The sequence below is a fragment of the Miscanthus floridulus genome, chromosome 4 (assembly GCF_019320115.1).
Source record: "Miscanthus floridulus cultivar M001 chromosome 4, ASM1932011v1, whole genome shotgun sequence".
Lineage (NCBI taxonomy): Eukaryota > Viridiplantae > Streptophyta > Magnoliopsida > Poales > Poaceae > Miscanthus > Miscanthus floridulus.
In genome coordinates this window covers 71,752,544-71,770,409 of record NC_089583.1, presented here as the reverse complement: position 1 = coordinate 71,770,409, position 17,866 = coordinate 71,752,544, and the positions used below count along the sequence as shown (strand labels likewise).

Here is a 17,866-nt window from a genome sequence, read left to right as displayed (position 1 = left end):
GTTTAGTTTGATAGACAATGTATTTTCTGTGTCTCTAGACAATGCTTCTGCTAATTCTAGGGCATATGAGATTTTGCGGCGGCGCTTGTTGCCTGAGCATGTTGAGATACTCACCTGCATCAAGGACTGAGAGCAAGGTGCAAGAAGAGAACAACATACACCTAAGGACCTGGACCTTGAGGAGGCATTCAAGAACCTCTTCCTCGATGAACAAGGCGAAGGCAGCGGCTCTGGCAGTGTCAGCGGCAGCGGCGGTACTGCTGGTGCTGGTGCTGCTGGTGGATAGAAGAAGAAGAGAAGATAAGAGGTAGTCACTCAACATTCAACTATTCAAGTTCCATTTTGCATCTTTTCTTTACATTCAAGTACTGCTGGTACTAACATTGCTTTGCTTGTAGGAACTTTTGGTGTGCTGGAGTGAGTCACTATGATCAATGAAGGAAGAACTTTGCCACTGATGACCTGATGTTGTAATAGGATAGAACTTTTGCTGTTTCTGGCTTCCTGTTGCTGTGATCTGTGAACTCACTAAGTCACAATGACTTTGCCACTGATGTTGGCTATCCTAATAGGATAGAACTATAAGACCTTGACATTTAGAGCTGGCTACACTCTTTTTTTCTTTCTAGGGTTTCTCACAAGGGTGAGTTTTACCTAGAAAGGTTTTTAATGAGGCAGCATTGCATAAAACAGCTCATTCTGAATATAAGTTCATCATCATATGATCTGTCATCTGTGTGCTGTGTGATTGTGTGAATTGTGAAGTGTGCATCATGGGTCATGGGCCAGCATGGCCCGGTGAAAATGGCCGTGCCCACCGGGTGGCACAGCACGGCAAAACGGCCCACGGGCCATGCCATGGGCCGTTGGCTAGGCACGAGCACGGCCTCGGCACGGCATGGCCGGCACGACGGCCCGTCGAGGCACGATGCCGTGCCGTGCCGGCACGGCACGCCGGGCCAACGGGCCGGGCCGGCACGGCCCGATGGCCATCTATACTTGTTGGTAACCAACCAGGGATCTGTCTAGGCTCGTTTCGGGACTCAGAGTGGGAGACAGGGAGAGCGAGTGACGGGCACGTCGCCGCGCGCCCGCGTGGGTCTCCGGTAATCACGGTGCCATCGTACTGCCATCTCGTGGACCGTAACATGCAGTATTTTCTTTATACCAAGTTAAATACGGAGTACAGTATATTATACTCTACTCCGTACTATTCAGTAATTCCTAGTAGCAGTACTACTCCGTAGGTACAAGCGCAGGGGGGCACATCAAAACAATCCAAGAACATTTGTTACAACAAGACTATCTCATCGACTCCTCTCACCGATGCCGTTTCACCTGGAATCGCTCTAAAGAATTTTAAGGTAAACATTCTAGTTCGAACAGTCTATAATTTGAACCAAACTCCAAAATCCAGGCTGCCTTTCAGTCTCCTCCTGTGGTGACCGTAGCTTTCATCTTTCATGGCGACAACGACGACGAGGAGGAGGCGTCGGCGTCGACCCCGTCGGCCCACCGCTTGACGACCTGCAGCAGGATCTCGTTCCACGCGTCGATGGGCCCGGGCAGGCACCAGTGCACGCAGTCGTTGGGCACCCGCTCCCTCGCGCCGCCGGCGAACGGGAACGGGTGCATGTACGCGCCCGGGTGCCCGTCCGCGCGCAGCCCGGCCATCCGCGTCACTTGCAGCGCCTCCACCGTCACCCCGGCCCCGCGCGCCCGCCGCCGCCGCCGCCACCTCCTCGGCCTCGGCGCGGAGCATCTCGCCGTCCATGTACTCCATCGCCCGCTCCCCGGGCGCGTACGGCTCCGTGCGCGCGCACGCGGTGGGGCTGTCCCAGTCCCCCTCGAAGTGCGCGGGCGAGAAGGTCGTCAGCACGGCCAGCTTCGGCCCCCCGCGGCCGCCCTGCCGCCGCTGCGCCCTGGCGCCGCGGAGGACGACCTCGCGGAGCGCGCCGCGGACGGCGAGGCGGAACGCGCCGAAGAAGCCCGTCTCCCTGCGGTTGGGCTCCGAGCAGTGGTGGCACCCGACCACGGCGCCGCGGTCGTAGAAGAGCGCCGAGTGCAGGAACCAGTGCCCCGCCGAGAGCACCACCACGTCGATGCCGGGGACCTCCGCCGCCCACCGCTCGTTCGGCTGGTCCAGGTACAGCCGGTTGTGGTCCAGCCCTTTCCCCACCGCTGCCCCCTTGGCCTTCTCCGTGCCGTTCACCAGGAAGGGAGACCAGAACACGGACACCGTGGCGTTGTGCGACGGGAACGCCCAGAGCCGGAACTTGCGGAGCTCGTCGCCGTCGCCGCCGCCGGCGCCGCGCACCAGCTGGACCGGAAACGCGGAGCTGAGCAGGCAGACGAGGGACTCGCACTGGTTCCGCGCGAGCGAGTCGCCCACGAAGGCGACGTGGCGGCCGCGGACGAGGCGCAGGAACTCAGCGGGGTCGAACGGCGGGAGCGCACACCCGCGCGGCCGCCACCGCCACCGGAGGTACCCCGTGTCGGGCCGCCCGTGCGCCTCGCAGTTCTGGCCGGCCTTGATCGTCTCGCCGCAGCTCGTGCCGTTGTACAGCGGACCCGCCTCGCTCCGCTCCCACGCCCCATCCGAGTAGTCGCACCTTGGCGGCGCCGCGATCTTTCTTGCTGCAAATTTCGAACAAGACAGCTCCAGCCTCCAGGCCCTCCACGCGAGCACTCTTTTCCCTCGAACAAATTTCGAAAGGAATCCATTTCGAAACCCTGCCTGGCTCGCTTTCGGCAGCCCACGCGACCCGGGGCCCGCTTGCCATCGATAGCTCGTTACGCCTCTTTTCAGCTCTCCGCTCCTGCGTCCTCTCCCCTTCCACTCGTATACAACAACCTGCGCTCTCCGCACCCACGCTCACCGCTATCTCCTCCGAATCCTCCGGCCGCCGGCGAGCCCCTCCTCCTCCACGACCCGCGCTTCCCCGGTAAGCCGCCTCGCAGCCCCTCTTCAGCTTCATCTCCCGTTTTTTTTTGGTTTGATTCCGTGCATCCTCGCGTCACCCGCGAATCTGCTCCCACTGCACAGCCCCATGCGCCACACATCGCGCGAGATGCAATCTACCGGCAGGCTCCTCGCAGCGGCCGCGCCGCGAAGCCCGCGTTCTCTCCTCCTCCTGCGCGGCCTCTGCTCCGCCTCGCCCGCCGGATCCGCGGCCCCACACGGCCCCGGACCCCGACCCCGACCCCGACCCCGACCCGCGGCTCGTCGGCGCGCTCTGCCGTGTGCTCAGCGACTTACGCGGGCCGCGGCACGACCTCCGCGCCGCGCTCGACGGATTCGTGCCACGCCTCACGCCGCTGCCGCAACCTTCCCGTGCCCTCGCTCCGGTTCTTCCTCTTCGCCGCCGCGCTGCCGGGGTTCACCCATCTTCCGGAGTCGCTCCTCATCCTCGCCGGCTCGCTCGCGGGGGCGCGGCTCTTTCCGCTTCTGCGCTCCCTGCTCTCCGATCTCCCGCGACCCGCGCTCTCGCGGGACCTGTTCCCGCTGCTGTTCCGCGCGTACGCCCGCGCCGGCCTCCCCGACGACGCCATCCGAGCTTTCTCCTCCATGGAGGGTTCGGGTTCCTACCGACGGTCGCTGATCTGCACTCCCTGCCCTTCACGTTATCGCATAATGGCCTGGCAGAGCACGCCGAGGCATTCTTTTGGGAGTCGCCACTTCAGTTTGATGTCTCGGCCAAAACCTATACCATCCTGATCTCTGGGTGGGCTGTTGTTGCGAAGCCAGAGAAGGCTCAGAAACTGTTTGACGAAATGATTGAGAGGGGTCCAGCCTGATGTGCCTACCTATAACGCGTTGATTGACGCCTTGTGTCGAGGAGGGGATGTTGCGCTTGCACAGGAGCAGCTAAAAGATATGCAACGCAGCCGTGGGCTTGCCCCTGATGCTGCTACTTATGGCCCATTCCTTCATTCAGCATGTGCGTCAAAGGATGCTCGTGCTGCTCTTCGTGTGCTAGATAGGATGCGTGCACGCAGCCTTACACCAAATGTATTCACCTATAATGCTGTCATTCGGTTACTGTGCGAGTTGGGAGAGGTTGACGAGGCTTATAATATCCTGATGGCAACCCATGGGGAGAAGCCTGATGTTTGGAGCTACAACACTCTGCTTAATACACATTGTAAGCTGAAAGAGGTGAACAAAGCGTTACGGCTTATTTCAACGATGGATGAAGGCTTGTGTTTGCCTCATCGGCACTCTTACAACATGATTCTGAAAATGTTGATTGCTATAGGAAGGGTTGATAGGGCAATTGAGGTTTGGGATGGGATGGAAAAACGTGGTTTCCACCCAGGAGCAGCTACTTATGCTGTTATGATCCATGGGCTATCTTGCAAGAAGGGTAGAGCAGCGGAGGCCTGCAGTTACTTTTTGAGGATGGTAGATGAAGGTATCCCTCCTTACCAGGCTACTTGTCAGGTGCTGAGGGATAGGTTGCTCAGGCTTGGCTTGCAAGATGATCTTGAGATGCTCACCGATAGGATGCGCCGGAGCACGTCCTGCACAATACAAGATTTGGCAAGTATCATGTGCAGTAAGAGGGCAGAGGAAACTAGAAATCTGAAATGTGACCATGAATTCTCTGGCATTGATCTTGCTGAGAGCCAGTGGAGGGAGAAATGGAAAATAGGATACACCTCGTAGGGGGAGGTTTAATGTGTATAAGAATCTCTGTGATCCCATTGATGAATGGCACTCGTAACATGGCTCTGCCATTTCTTACTGGGTATTTTTCTAGTGTATAATTACATTTTTTCCCCTTCGCAATGTTTTGGCACTTGCTATAGACTTGCCTGTTAGGAATGTTGAATGTTTCCATCATTAAAACTATTTTGTATTCCCTGTAACAAGTTTTATATAGTGTTCACTTTGTAACTTTACAGTTGTCTTACAAATTATGACCAGACTTGAATTTCATTATTTCCAGTCCTTTTATATTTCTTGGTATGGAAACTGAAAAACAATGAGCTATCCTGATGCATAGAGTTTATTTTGATTTGTAAGCAAGTCTGCTGTGGTACACTGCTGTTTGTTCACTCATTTTCTGAACCTGGTATTGTAGGCTAACATGGATTCAGAGCCGTCATCACAGAACCCAACAGATATGACTGCATTTGTAAGTTCTGATTCTTTATGCGGTTACGAATCATAAGATCTGTTAGCATGCGTTATTTATATATAAACACTGCTTCTAATATCATGTGGCAGTGTAGTTTGGACCATTTAGATAAGAAAATGAAGTACAAAATTGAATTATTAATAAAGCCAGAAAATAGGGTTAAGATATTAACATTCGACTTTATTTTTTGGTTGTGTACTGCCAAAAAGTGTTTTTCTTTTGGAGGAGTCTAGAATTGCTGATTCTTAGCTTTCCATTTCAGGTCCAGAACCTCCTTGGACAGATGGTGAGTGCCTTTGGAAGATATGGTTTCATTAGCATCTCCTTCAAATAACTTGCCACCATCTCCCACTCACTTGAACGCTGACTATTGCAGCAAACGAGGTTCGAGTCCATGTCGCAGAACATTGTGTCAAAGAATATCCTTATCTGCTTTTATTTTATTATATCTTTATTCTGTTTGTCTTTTCAAAGAAAATGTGAAAAGTAGAGCTCTGAGACTATAGTTTCTACCAGTTTAGCCATTATTGTTTTGATGTTTTCTAATATAGTAATATCTGATGCCATGCTTCTGTAATGCCAATTTGCATTTTGGATGCTGATATATGTAACAAATCATTGCCCATGGACGATATATTTTTTTTGGGTGTGTTTGTGCTAGCTTATAACGTTCTATGAGTGAAACTTAAACAAACCAGCTATACATACACACAAAATACACCATTATCCATACAATATTCTTGTTAGATTTTGAGAAAATCTGTCTCCTGACCTTGATAACTATTTTGTTAGTGTTTCTTTTTTTCTTTCTGCTCTTCTGTTTTATATTAAATTTATATAGCCCCATAGTTATTGTTTTCTTGGCGCATGCACATGCTCGATACAAAATATCGAAAATGATGATCATATTTTGGTTAAGTTTTTCTTAGTATATTTTTTCCAGCCTATAAAAGAATAAAGCAGAAATCTGAGACATGCAAAAGAATATTTCTTACAAAAGTAACATTGTGTGATTTTTTTTATGCGAACCTTTCCATTAGAATTGAAGGAAAATACCACTTTTGCTGTTATAATTGTATCATCATGATTTTTTAAACTGCACGATGACCATTGTTCAGTTACACTCAGTATGTTCAAGAGAAACTCAAATATGGTTAAATTGAAGCTTTTTATTAAGGTATCGCTAATATATTCATGTAGTATAAGCTTGAGTCCGCTAGTGCACTGAGATTCCACGATTGTTTTTTCGTCGCACTATCACAGTATGATCCAATCACACCATTTTACTTGTTAATAATTTAAAGCACTTATTTGTGAAACTTACATAGGAATGGCTGAAGTTATTGAAAATCTATTTTGGCATTAGCTATATATATACACTTGTGTGCCACAATCTTCTGTTTTCTTTAACTACATTGCACTAGATGAAATGGGAACCAAGATCGACGAGCTTGAGCAGAGCATCAATGATCTCAAAGCTGAGATGGGCACTGAGACGCCGGCCAAGAAGCCTGATGAGCCAAAGCCTGCTGACTCCACATAACTTGGGTGTAGCCCAGAGATTGTTGAGTAAAGATTTGGTGATTGTGTGACAAATTTCAGCATTATGGTAATCTTCTGAGGATCATCTCTGTTGCATGAGTCCTGTCAACTATGTAGACACCAGCCCATCATATGAATGATGAATCCATAGTTTGGGCTCTCCGAGTCCAGACATCAACGCAGGTTCCTAGTTAGTTTTTCTGTCATCTTCCGGCCACTATTTGTTTGACTGTTATAAGATGTGCGACATCTATTCCATTTAAAGTGCCCTATAATATTTGATCAGGTTTGCTGCTAGATGATACCGGTGCATAATCCTTGTGTTACTGCAGTCTGTTGCTTCTTGATTGCTGATAACTCATGGCGGCTGCTGTCTGTTTTGTCCAAATGATATCTATTGTGCCCTATAATATTTGATCTAATATAGGAGTCATGTGAGCTTATGTCAGTTGTGCGGTTTTCTGGCAGAATCTAACAAAAACTAATGGATCCTGTCCTCAGCGATGGTTAATTCTAGGGTGTACTCAGCAATGGAGGCAAGCTATATGCAGAATCGAACCTTTCCATTAGGTTGTACTCAGCAATGCTAGGGAAAATTTACCCTGTGGTTGTGGTGGACTGATACTTTGGATATCAGATGAAGGAAGATCGTCGAGGCTCGAGCTGTGGAGTGGGGAACCATGACAAAAAAGACAAGCCTCTCAGGATTTGTCCTGAAACAAGTGGGTTATAAGTTTACAGTAAATTTATACACAACAACAACAACAAAACTTTTAAGTCTCAAATAAGTTGAAGTAGGTTAGAGTTAAAACCCAGTAGAAGCAATCAAGGTTCAGGCACGTGAATATCTATTTTTCAAGCACTTTTATCTAAGGCTAAGTCTCTGGGTATATTCTATTTTTCAAGTCTTCTTTTATTTCCTCTATCTAAGTTAACTTCGGTCTTACTCTATCTCTCTTCATGTTACTATCCTGGCTTAGGATTTCATTACGTACCGGTGCCTCTGGAGGTCTCCGCTGGACATGTTAAAACCATCTCAACCGGTGTTGGACAAGCTTTTTTTTTCAATTGGTGTTACCCCTAATCTATCATGTATATCATCGTTTCGAACTCGATCCTTCTTATATGACCGCAAATCCAACGCAACATACGCATTTTCGTGACACTTATCTGTTGAACATGTCGTCTTTTCGTAGGCCAACATTCTACACCATACAACATAGTAGGTCTAATCGTCGTCATATAAAACTTGCATTTTAGCTTCTGTGGTACCCTTTTGTCACATAGGACACCAGATGCTTGCTTGACGCCACTTCATCCACCGTGCTTTGATTCTATGACTAACATCTTCATCAATATCTCTGTCTCTTTGTAGCATTGATCCTAAATATCGAAAGGTACCATTCCTAGGCACTACTTGACCTTCCAAACAATATCTTTCTTCTCCCGAGTAGTAGTGCCGAAGTCATATCTCATATACTCAGTTTTAGTTTTACTGAGTCTAAAACCTTTAGACTCCAAAGTCTTCCACCATAACTCCAGTTTCGGATTCATTCCTATCCGACTTTCATCAACTAGCACTACATCGTCCGCGAAAAAGCATACACCAAGGGATGTCCCCTTGTATGTCCCTTGTGAAAGCATCTAGGTCCCTAGTTGGGTTTCGGTGATTAATGACAATACAAGATTACTATGATTAACGTGTGTTTTGCAGATGTAATTAAGTTAGGTCATGATAATGGAGATCAATTGGGCAATCAAGGTTGTCATGCCCCTACGATGGAAATCGTTTCGGTTTTCAAAGAATGGACGACAAGGTTAAGGATAACTAGTTCTAAGTGTCGATTGGAGTTAGAGAGACACTTAGAGTAGTTTAGGACTTTATTTTTCCTTTGGTCGTACTATTAAGGGGGTATGGACGGGTAGCTTGACCTAGATGAGTCTAGTGAGTTAGGTGTGGTGCATACTTGCTAAAACTAGCACTAGGTAGCTCCTACGAATGCCTAAGATCCAATGGAGCAAACTTCATTCACATATGTTCGAGAGTTGGAAGTGAATGGAGGGTCAAATGCTGACCGGACGCTGGCTCCGGTGCGACCGGACGCTGGCCGTAGGGTCCGGTCAGTTCATTTGATCAACAGTCTGCGTTCGGTGCGACCGAACGCTGGAGAGGTCAAGTGACCGGACGCTGAGAGGCAGCGTCCGGTCGACTCCAGTAAGGTTCCAGAGAAGGGAATCTGTGACCGGACGCGTCCGATCAGTACTGACCGGACCCTGGGGGTTCAGCGTCCGGTCGAGTATAGTAAGGTTCCAGTAAGGGTTTAATGCGACCGGACGTGTCCAGTCAGTGGTGACCAGACCCTGCCAGTGTCCGGTCAACACATTTTCACTGGTTCGTGGGTTGAACTGACCGGAGCGTCCGGTCATCCCGCAGAAGCTCATAACGGTTCGTTTTTCAGGCTGCCTTATAAATAGAAGCTCCACTCGTGTGTGGAGTTACTTTTGCTCATTCCAACAGCTAAGAAACACGTTTGTGAGTGCCAAGAAGAGCAAGGTCCTAGTGAGGTGATTGAGATTCGTGAATCCAAGAGAGTAGCCTCATTAGTGAATCAAGAGTAGACAAGTGTGCATCCATCTTCTCATTAGGCTTCGCGTGGTCAAGTGAGAGTTTGTGCTTGTTACTCTTGGTGATCGCCATCACCTAGACGGCTTGGTGGTGATTGGGAGCTTGGTGATCACCCGACGGCGCTTGTGGGTGACCCAACTCAAGTTGTGAGCGGCTTTGGGTGATTCGCCGCGACGGAGTGTCGAAGACTCAACCCGTAGAGAGCACTTGATCCTTGCGCGGATCAAGGGGGAGCTACACCCTTGCGCGGGTGCTCCAACGAGGACTAGTGGGGAGTGGCGACTTTCCGATACCTCGGCAAAACATCGTCGCGTTTCTCTCTCTCTCTATTTACTTTGAGCATTTACTTTGAGCAATTCAATACATGTCTTTACATTCATAGAATTGCCATGCTAGAGTAAGTTTAGAACATAGGTTGCTAGTCCGTTGTGCGTTAGTTTATTAGAAACACTTTTCTAGGCACAAGGGGTTAATTGGGCTAACCGTAAGATTTGATTATTGCAAAAAAATTTAGAATTAGCCCAATTCACCCTCCCTCTTGGGCATCTTGATCCTTTCACCTTGTGACCCCATCCATCACTAAGGCAAATAGATAAGGGCTCAAAGCTGACCCTTGATATATTCCTATCCTAATCGGGAAGTCATTCGTGTCTCCGTCACTTGTTCGAATACTAGTCACAACATTGTTGTACATGTCCTTAATGAGTCCGACGTACTTCGTTGGGACTTTATGTACAGTAAGTTTATACACAAGAAAAAAACTTTATGAGAAACAAGTATGTCATAGATGAACCAATATATGTGTGTGCTGAAAGATAGATTGTAAATATACATATAGCCCGTTGCGAGACATTATTAGCCTCGCTCATAGGGAGAGAAGGTGATTCTTATAAGAAAAGAAGAGAATAAAAGTGACACATGATGAAAGAAAAAATGTGTTGTGAGACTCACAACTAGTGATTGTTTATATTGTGTGAATAATAGTCTTAACATTTTCTAGTCCACGTGGACCACTACATATATACTACAGTGTTAGGAGTTGTTTGATGGAAGTTTAGTCCATGTTTTGAATGCCAAATAAAAGGCCTAAATATTAAATAATCATGATCTAACAAAAACTAATGAAGGCTAATTGATAAGTACAACCTAATAGTCATGTAAGAGGTCCCATATATTTTTATTGTTGTGTTCTTGATATTAGCCCTGTTCGCTTGTCTTATAAGCCGTACTATTTCAGCGAACGAACAATGTTTTTCTCTCATAACAAATCAGCGAACAGTACCTTTAGACATGACTTTTCAGCAAAACCAACGGGGCCATATGACCCCGTTTGGCTTGCTGAAACTTAGCTGAAAGTGGTTGAAAAACACTGTTCTGACTGAAATGTTGTGAGAGAAAAACACTGTTCCGCCTGAAAAAAGAAGCCGAACAAACCGGATATAAGGTAAGCCGAACATGACATTATCTACATCCTTCTAAGTGTAGTGCCCTGAATTTATTTATATATGAGTTTTTTTTTGAGGAATGGGGAGGAACCAGGGCCTCCTACTGCAGATAGATTAATATATATGAGTTTTTATGGGATCGTTTGATTCTAAAGTTAGATTTGCCTTGCCTCGTCTCAACTTTGTGAGCAAGCCTGCCTTGCCAAGTTGCATCAGCCTTGACTCGTTGCACCTAGCAAAACACTTTCTTTGCCACCACAAAGGCCCGAGGAAACCTTGCTTGCCAACCATGTATGTATTCCACTATAATTTCGATGGGTAAAGTCGGGCGAGGATCGGTAAACCATCCAAACAACATGGCATAATGAGTCATTTTAAGTTCATACCTTAGCAGCACTAAAATCACTTGATTGTGCAAATTCCAAAGCAAGCAAGGTCCTCAGTTGCTAGCTCCTCCGACATGCTTTCAGGTAAGCCATGTTACATTTAGCATTTCGGAAGTGATTATTTGTATGTTTTAACATCCTTTTCTTTTTGCATTTGCTATTTCACACACAGGTCTATGTGGATCCATAGTTCCATGCCCCGGATATATATTATTTACTAAATCCGTTCCAAATTATAGTTCATGTGATTTTTTTAACTTCAAGTTTGACCACTCGTCTTATTCAAAAATTTATATTAAATATCACTTCTTTTCTTATGACTTGCTTTATTAACGAAAGTTCTTTAAGAATGATTTAAATTTAACTATATGTGCACAAATTTATCTGAATAAGACGAACGATTAAATTTAAGATAAAAATCAATCGAACTGTAATTTAGAACGGAGGGGCAATTTTAAAGTGCACAGTCCCACCGGCCAACCACCGGAATGCGGACCAACCCACCCGGGACACGGCCGCCGCCTCAAAGGCCAACGGCGTCCAAACCATAAACGACCAGCAAAAGCAGCAGACTCTCAGACACGCGGGCCCCATCTGCCACCTCCGGTCCGCCGTCACCTCCACCAACCCCCGCCTTCTTCAAAATTTTTATTCGCCGAAACCCCTTGCCACCTCGCCGCCTCCGCCCAGCAAACAGGCGCGACGACCTCTACCTCTACCTCTACCTCGCCGCCGCCGCCGCCGTCGTCACCGCCGCCATATAAGTAAACCCTCGCCTCGTCCTCCTCCGAGACTCTCCACGCTCCGCCTCCGAACACATGGCCCACCCGCGCCTCGTGCTCCCCTCCCCGAAGCCCCTCCTCCCCGCCGCCGCCACTCCATCGCGCCGCGCCGTCGCCGTCCGCGCGGCGCTCTCCACCGCTTCGCCGCCCGCCAAGGCTGCGGCGGGAGCGGAGGCGGTGCGGTCGATCCGCGCGCGGCAGATCGTGGACAGCCGCGGGAACCCCACCGTCGAGGTCGACCTCGTCGCCGGGGACGGACGCCTCCACCGCTCCGCGGTGCCCAGCGGGGCGTCCACGGGGATCTACGAGGCGCTCGAGCTCCGCGACGGTGACAAGGCCGTGTACGGCGGGAAGGGCGTGCTCCAAGCCGTGCGCAACATCAACGAGGTTATCGCGCCCAAGCTCGTGGGCGTCGATGTGAGGTGAGCTGGAGATCACTATCCCGGATTGATTGGTGGATCTGTCTGTTTTATCACCAGTGTGACTGCTGCGAAGTGGGTAGTTAGGAAGCGTGGTGTGTCATATGTCTGTGATCCATGGTTGAACTGCCTCAGTTTATGGAGTTTAGTGAGCTGACTAGTTTGACTCCTATCTGACAATGATGCTTTGGATCTTCTAGTGACCATTCATCCTAAAAATTAGAAGTAAAACGTGGCTAAATTGGTCGAAGTGCATATTGATGTCATACTTAGTTTATTCACATATGCAGGGAACTTATTAGCTTTGTAGGTAATGGAGCAAACTTGCGTGTAGTTTGGTTATTATATAGGAGTTAGGTGCTTTTGTACTTGTAATATGCATTCCCGAACAACATTTTTTACAGAAAGCAACAAGGAGAACTGTAATGTCCTAAATAACTTGATGTCAAGGTATGTTTTGTGTGATGTGTAGAAGCTTTTCCAGTATTTGGATTATTAAGGGTTTGCTCACTGTGTAGGGTGGGAAGCGTTCATAACTAACAAAGTACTGTGTAGTAGTTAGTACCCATTTCAGTCTCTTTAGTTTAGTGAACACCGCAGTTATTTTCTGGTGGCAAAGACAATTCCTGATTATTATTGACCTCACTGTTCCTACTAGAAAGATATATATATCTTTTTAAAGCATATGACTGTTACTACTGATCCTCCATGTCCTGTTCGCTAATAGGTTAGCATATTAGTCGTTTGGTGGTCCTTCGCTTAGCATATGAAACTTACTGAACTGTATTAATTTGTATTGGTATAGTTACGGTTATTAAAGATTTGAGTGAATAAAGCTAGCATTTCTGGTGTGAAATACTGAACTGTATTTCTGGTGCTGCATGGAACATTTCTCTTGCAAGCTCATAATGGCAAGTCCACAATCGAACAATCCATTATTCATGCAAACTTCTGTGTGCTTTTCTAGTACAGTTACTGTTTTGTGTGATTATGTTCTTCTCAACTCCACAGTAATTCTCCAACTAATATTTGGAACGGGGCTAGCCAATTCTAGCTTGAGCAACCACTATGTGTTTGCAGAGGCGGATCTAGTATCATGGGGCTTCAGCTAAACTCCCAAGCTTTTTACAATCTGAACAATTAATACTACTGTACTTGTTTAATATATAAACTTAGATGCCACGTATGCACCTTTGGGCAGCTTTGAAACTTGATAATCTTGTGTGAGAACAGTTGAGCACACACAAAACCTAAGAGGATAGTATGGTAAGTCCAAAGACGACCTGTTTAGAAACTTCTGTGCTTTTTATGCTATGATATGATGCATGAGCATGATTTCTGGGGTGCCAATTTAATATTTCTTTTCTAATAGCTAATTGGATTTAGACTACCAAAGTTACTACATCCAATTGATATGTTGAACTTATGCTACAGTTAAAAAAGGCTCTTGGATATTGAAGACCACCAATTCTGGTGGACTTCATTCCTCATGTTTTTATGATAATAAAATTGCACAAATTAGCTAAAAGGACATATATTTGATGTGTGTAACTTATGTTATAGTTATTCAACAGTTTTTTATATGGAAAATCACCATTATGGCGGACTCCATTCCTCGGTTTTTATAATAATATAAAATTGCCAATTTTACTGAAGGACAGGGAAGAAAGCAATGCAACACTGCCACCACACCTCATTGCCATCAGAAGAAATGTAAAAAAGAAAAATGCCAACTCATAATATAGTCTGATATTTCCACTGGCATTTTGTATCCAGATATATGCTTACATGTTGGAAGGTGCTGCAGCATTATTCATTACCATATCTTCTATGTCATGTCTAATGCAAACTGCACCCACTATTTTATCAGGAACCAGAGCGATGTTGATGCAATCATGCTAGACATCGATGGAACTGAGAATAAATCGAAGTTGGGTGCCAATGCTATTCTTGGAGTCTCCTTGAGTGTATGTAGGGCAGGCGCTGGTGCAAAGGGAGTTCCTCTGTATAAACATATTCAGGAGCTAGCGGGAATTAAGGAGCTTGTCATGCCTGTCCCTGCTTTCAATGTAATAAATGGAGGTAGCCATGCTGGCAACAATCTGGCCATGCAGGAATTCATGCTTTTACCTGTTGGAGCAGCTACTTTTGCTGAAGCTTTTCGTATGGGCAGCGAAGGTAATAATGTTTTGGTGTTTTTCTATAAGATGGTACTCCTTCCGTCCCAAAATGTAGGTCCTTTTAGTTTTGTCCTAACTGAAACTTCTAACTTTAACCAAGTTTATGTAAAATTATGTTAACATCTACAATACCAAATAAATGCACTATGAAGGCATATTTCATGGTAGATTTAATGAAAACTAGTTTGTTGTTGTATATGCTGGTGCTTTTTTCTATAAGCTCAGTCAAAGTTAAAGAAATTTGACTTATAGGCAAAAAAACATACCTACATTTTGGATCAGTGGGAGCAGTATACTTTAGTAATTTTATAATGTGCTAGCGGACTATTTTGCTCTTTTATTCTTTTATGAGGAATTTTTTCTGCTCTTTTATTCATGCCATACCTTTTAATTTCCCAGTGTATTTCATGTTTGTTTAAAGTCATATTCATTGTACAAGTAAACGACTATATTGGGAATATTTGTTTCTACTAGCTGGTCAATTCATCTTCTATCCTCACTTGGAATATCGTTGTTCTGGTAACAGTTTACCACGTCCTGAAGGGCATCATTAAGTCAAAATATGGTCAAGATGCATGCAATGTTGGAGATGAAGGAGGTTTTGCTCCTAATGTTCAAGACAACAGAGAGGGTCTTATCTTGCTTATGGATGCCATTGAGAAGGCAGGCTACACTGGAAAGGTGTGACACCATCTAAATAGTTTCATTGGCCACTTGTTTGATTGCTCTCTTGTTTTTTTTATTTTTAATGTTAAAAATAAATCCTAATGTAGATCAAAATTGGAATGGATGTTGCGGCATCAGAGTTCCTTACAAAGGATGGGAGCTATGATCTAAACTTTAAGAATCAACCTAATGATGGAGCCCATGTTCTTTCAGCCCAGCATCTGGGTGATCTGTACAGAGATTTTGTCAAGGATTTCCCTATTGTATCAATTGAGGACCCTTTTGATCAGGATGACTGGAGTTCATGGGCATCATTGCAATCCTCGGTCGATATCCAAATTGTGGGTGATGATTTACTTGTCACAAACCCCAAACGTATATCAGAGGCTATTGGCAAGAAGGCTTGCAATGCTCTGTTGCTAAAGGTAACCATTTACTCATTTACTATTTTTTCTGGTTATCTATAGATGATGCTAGAACAGGATAATTAGTGCAAACATCATCTTTTGATGACTGGAGGAGTGGAGGGAGTATCTTTTGACATTTGCTTCTACCGTGATAACAAACTAACAAAGACATGGATATTTGCACTTTTGTAGTTTTGTTTAACATAGTCTGGTGTAGGATGTGGCAGCCTTTCTCTGAACTCTGATATTGACATATAGTTGCTCAGTATAATTTCTTTTGATTGAAAATAGCAGCTAGGCTAAAGGCATGTGATGTAAAGCACTATATACTTTTTTTCCGTTTTTGCTTCCTTCCAGTGCTGAACATCATGGCTTTGCCAAACAGTATCTAACTTGAGATAACCTTGCACTGTAAAATATATGTCTTCATTAAAATTGGTGTGCCTTTTCCAGGTCAACCAGATTGGTACTGTCACTGAATCAATTCAAGCTGCTCTCGATTCGAAAGCTGCTGGTTGGGGTGTGATGGTCAGCCACAGAAGTGGTGAAACCGAAGACAACTTCATCGCAGATTTGGCTGTTGGCTTAGCAAGTGGGCAGGTAAAGGACTGCCAGAAACTCTAGCTGAGTAGCTGAGACATTGTATTTCCACCTGTCTTCCTCAGATGATCATGACGGAACTCATTATATGTTTCAGATTAAAACCGGGGCTCCATGCCGCAGCGAGAGGCTGGCCAAATACAATCAGGTAAGAACACCCTCCAGAAGTCCAGATTTCACCATTTGTGACATTTTTCTGTGGACCTTTTATTTGCCTTTATTCCTTTGCAAATCATCCTAGTTATGTTATGTTTCTGTACAGCTTCTGCGTATTGAAGAGGAGCTTGGCAACGTGCGCTATGCCGGGGAGGCATTCAGGTCTCCATAAGAAATACAGACTTCGGAATCTCAGTAAAGCGTAAATTATGTGTACTGCCCAGTAGAAATAAAAGAACTAGATCATGGCCAGTCATGCTTTCATCCTTGTTACCACGAGTTATCCCAATTTTTTGCGGAATTTTTTCTTTCTTGATGCATCTTATTATCTGCGAGCATTTGCCGACATAGTCATCATCCAGAAAGAGGCTTCATGTGCACCGCCCGAGTGTGAGAAAGTGACAGCTTTATATGGACATGGCCATTAACAATCATGCTTGTAATCGTGCGTTATAGTCATACAATAAATGAATGCATTTCACGAATTTTACTGTTGTCCGTTTGAAATGCAAAAATACATGCACTCTCGAGGTTAAAGTCCTGAACTGAAGAAGAGTAGCAGATTTTTTTTTTTTGGATAAAAACTCGCTGAGTCTCTTTATTCATTCACACTCGAGTAGCAGAAATTTGACAACACCCGAGAGGCCGAGACTTTTCCATATAAGGTGATGTTTGGTTCCACAAATGGCAATGGCAACGCAAAAGGAATAAATACCAGCGGTAGTGGGAAGGGAAGCTTTGATTGTTAGTTTTGTTTGGTTGAGCAGCGGGATGCCTAAATCATTCCATGGAACTGTTACACCTCAAAATCGAGCGGAACCTAATTTCTAACTAGTGACGTGCGCGCACGTGCAGGTATAAATTTTGCGCGCGCACGTGCAGGTATAAATTTTTAGCATGATAGTATGGTTCTAACATATTGCACAGGTGGTTCTAACATTACATAGATGAGTTTTGTAGCTGCAGCAACATCCTAATTGTACATAGCGTGATAGCTAGTAGGCGGTATAGCAACGGCTGATACCTGATGGTTTTCTACACTACGCCACATCATAGGCAGCAATAGTACCTTGCTTTATGTACAAAGCTTTCGGTAGAGTAATTATACGTGTTGATTGGATGGACAGTGATGATCATCTCAGTATTTTGGATCTTGGTCTGAAAGGTCTCTGTCCACGGAGGCTCCGGTGTTGCTCCTGGATGAATCTGTTTGTGGATTTGACTGTGTTAGTTTTGTTTTCTCTGTGAATTGTAACATAATTGTAATGTGAATGGGTAAGAAGTGTACCTGAGTCCTGGTAACGACACATGCATTCCGTGTGGTGGCTGCATCCGGATACGTAGCCTGGGAAGCATGAGAGAGAGTATATAGTGACGACTGTGGCTTGTTTTGTTTGTATTTTAAGATAATGCAACTACCTTCCTAGAATAAATCAATTTTGTCCATTAGAAAACAAGAATGAAATGCAAGAACCAATAAATTCTAGAGATTTACTTATTACTACTTTTCTAT

The 17,866-nt window shown here is 45.6% G+C and overlaps 1 protein-coding gene and 2 pseudogenes across 1 annotated transcript; 2 read left to right on the top strand and 1 right to left on the bottom strand.

The window, feature by feature from the left end:
* Positions 1 to 1,249: 1,249 nt before the first annotated feature.
* LOC136548634 (xyloglucan O-acetyltransferase 1-like) lies at positions 1,250 to 2,872 on the bottom strand (annotated as a pseudogene).
* Positions 2,873 to 3,071: 199 nt separating this feature from the next.
* Positions 3,072 to 6,983, top strand: LOC136549794 (pentatricopeptide repeat-containing protein At1g52640, mitochondrial-like; annotated as a pseudogene).
* Positions 6,984 to 11,773: 4,790 nt separating this feature from the next.
* On the top strand, positions 11,774 to 16,838 carry LOC136551708 (enolase 1, chloroplastic-like). The gene is made up of 7 exons (XM_066543247.1): positions 11,774 to 12,347; positions 14,215 to 14,522; positions 15,051 to 15,205; positions 15,298 to 15,615; positions 16,051 to 16,197; positions 16,295 to 16,345; positions 16,460 to 16,838. Exons 1-7 carry the CDS (start codon positions 11,962 to 11,964, stop codon positions 16,523 to 16,525), a joined length of 1,431 nt encoding a protein of 476 aa, XP_066399344.1. The 5' UTR covers positions 11,774 to 11,961; the 3' UTR covers positions 16,526 to 16,838.
* Positions 16,839 to 17,866: the final 1,028 nt, after the last annotated feature.

What these genes read in the sequence shown, in the direction of transcription:
- LOC136551708 (XM_066543247.1), top strand. Translation starts at nt 11,962, where the DNA reads ATGGCCCACCCGCGCCTCGTGCTCCCCTCCCCGAAGCCCCTCCTCCCC. An exon ending in AGGCAGGCTACACTGGAAAG is followed by an intron (nt 15,206 to 15,297) that starts GTGTGACACCAT and finishes ATCCTAATGTAG; the next exon opens with ATCAAAATTGGAATGGATGT. An exon ending in GCAATGCTCTGTTGCTAAAG is followed by an intron (nt 15,616 to 16,050) that starts GTAACCATTTAC and finishes TGCCTTTTCCAG; the next exon opens with GTCAACCAGATTGGTACTGT.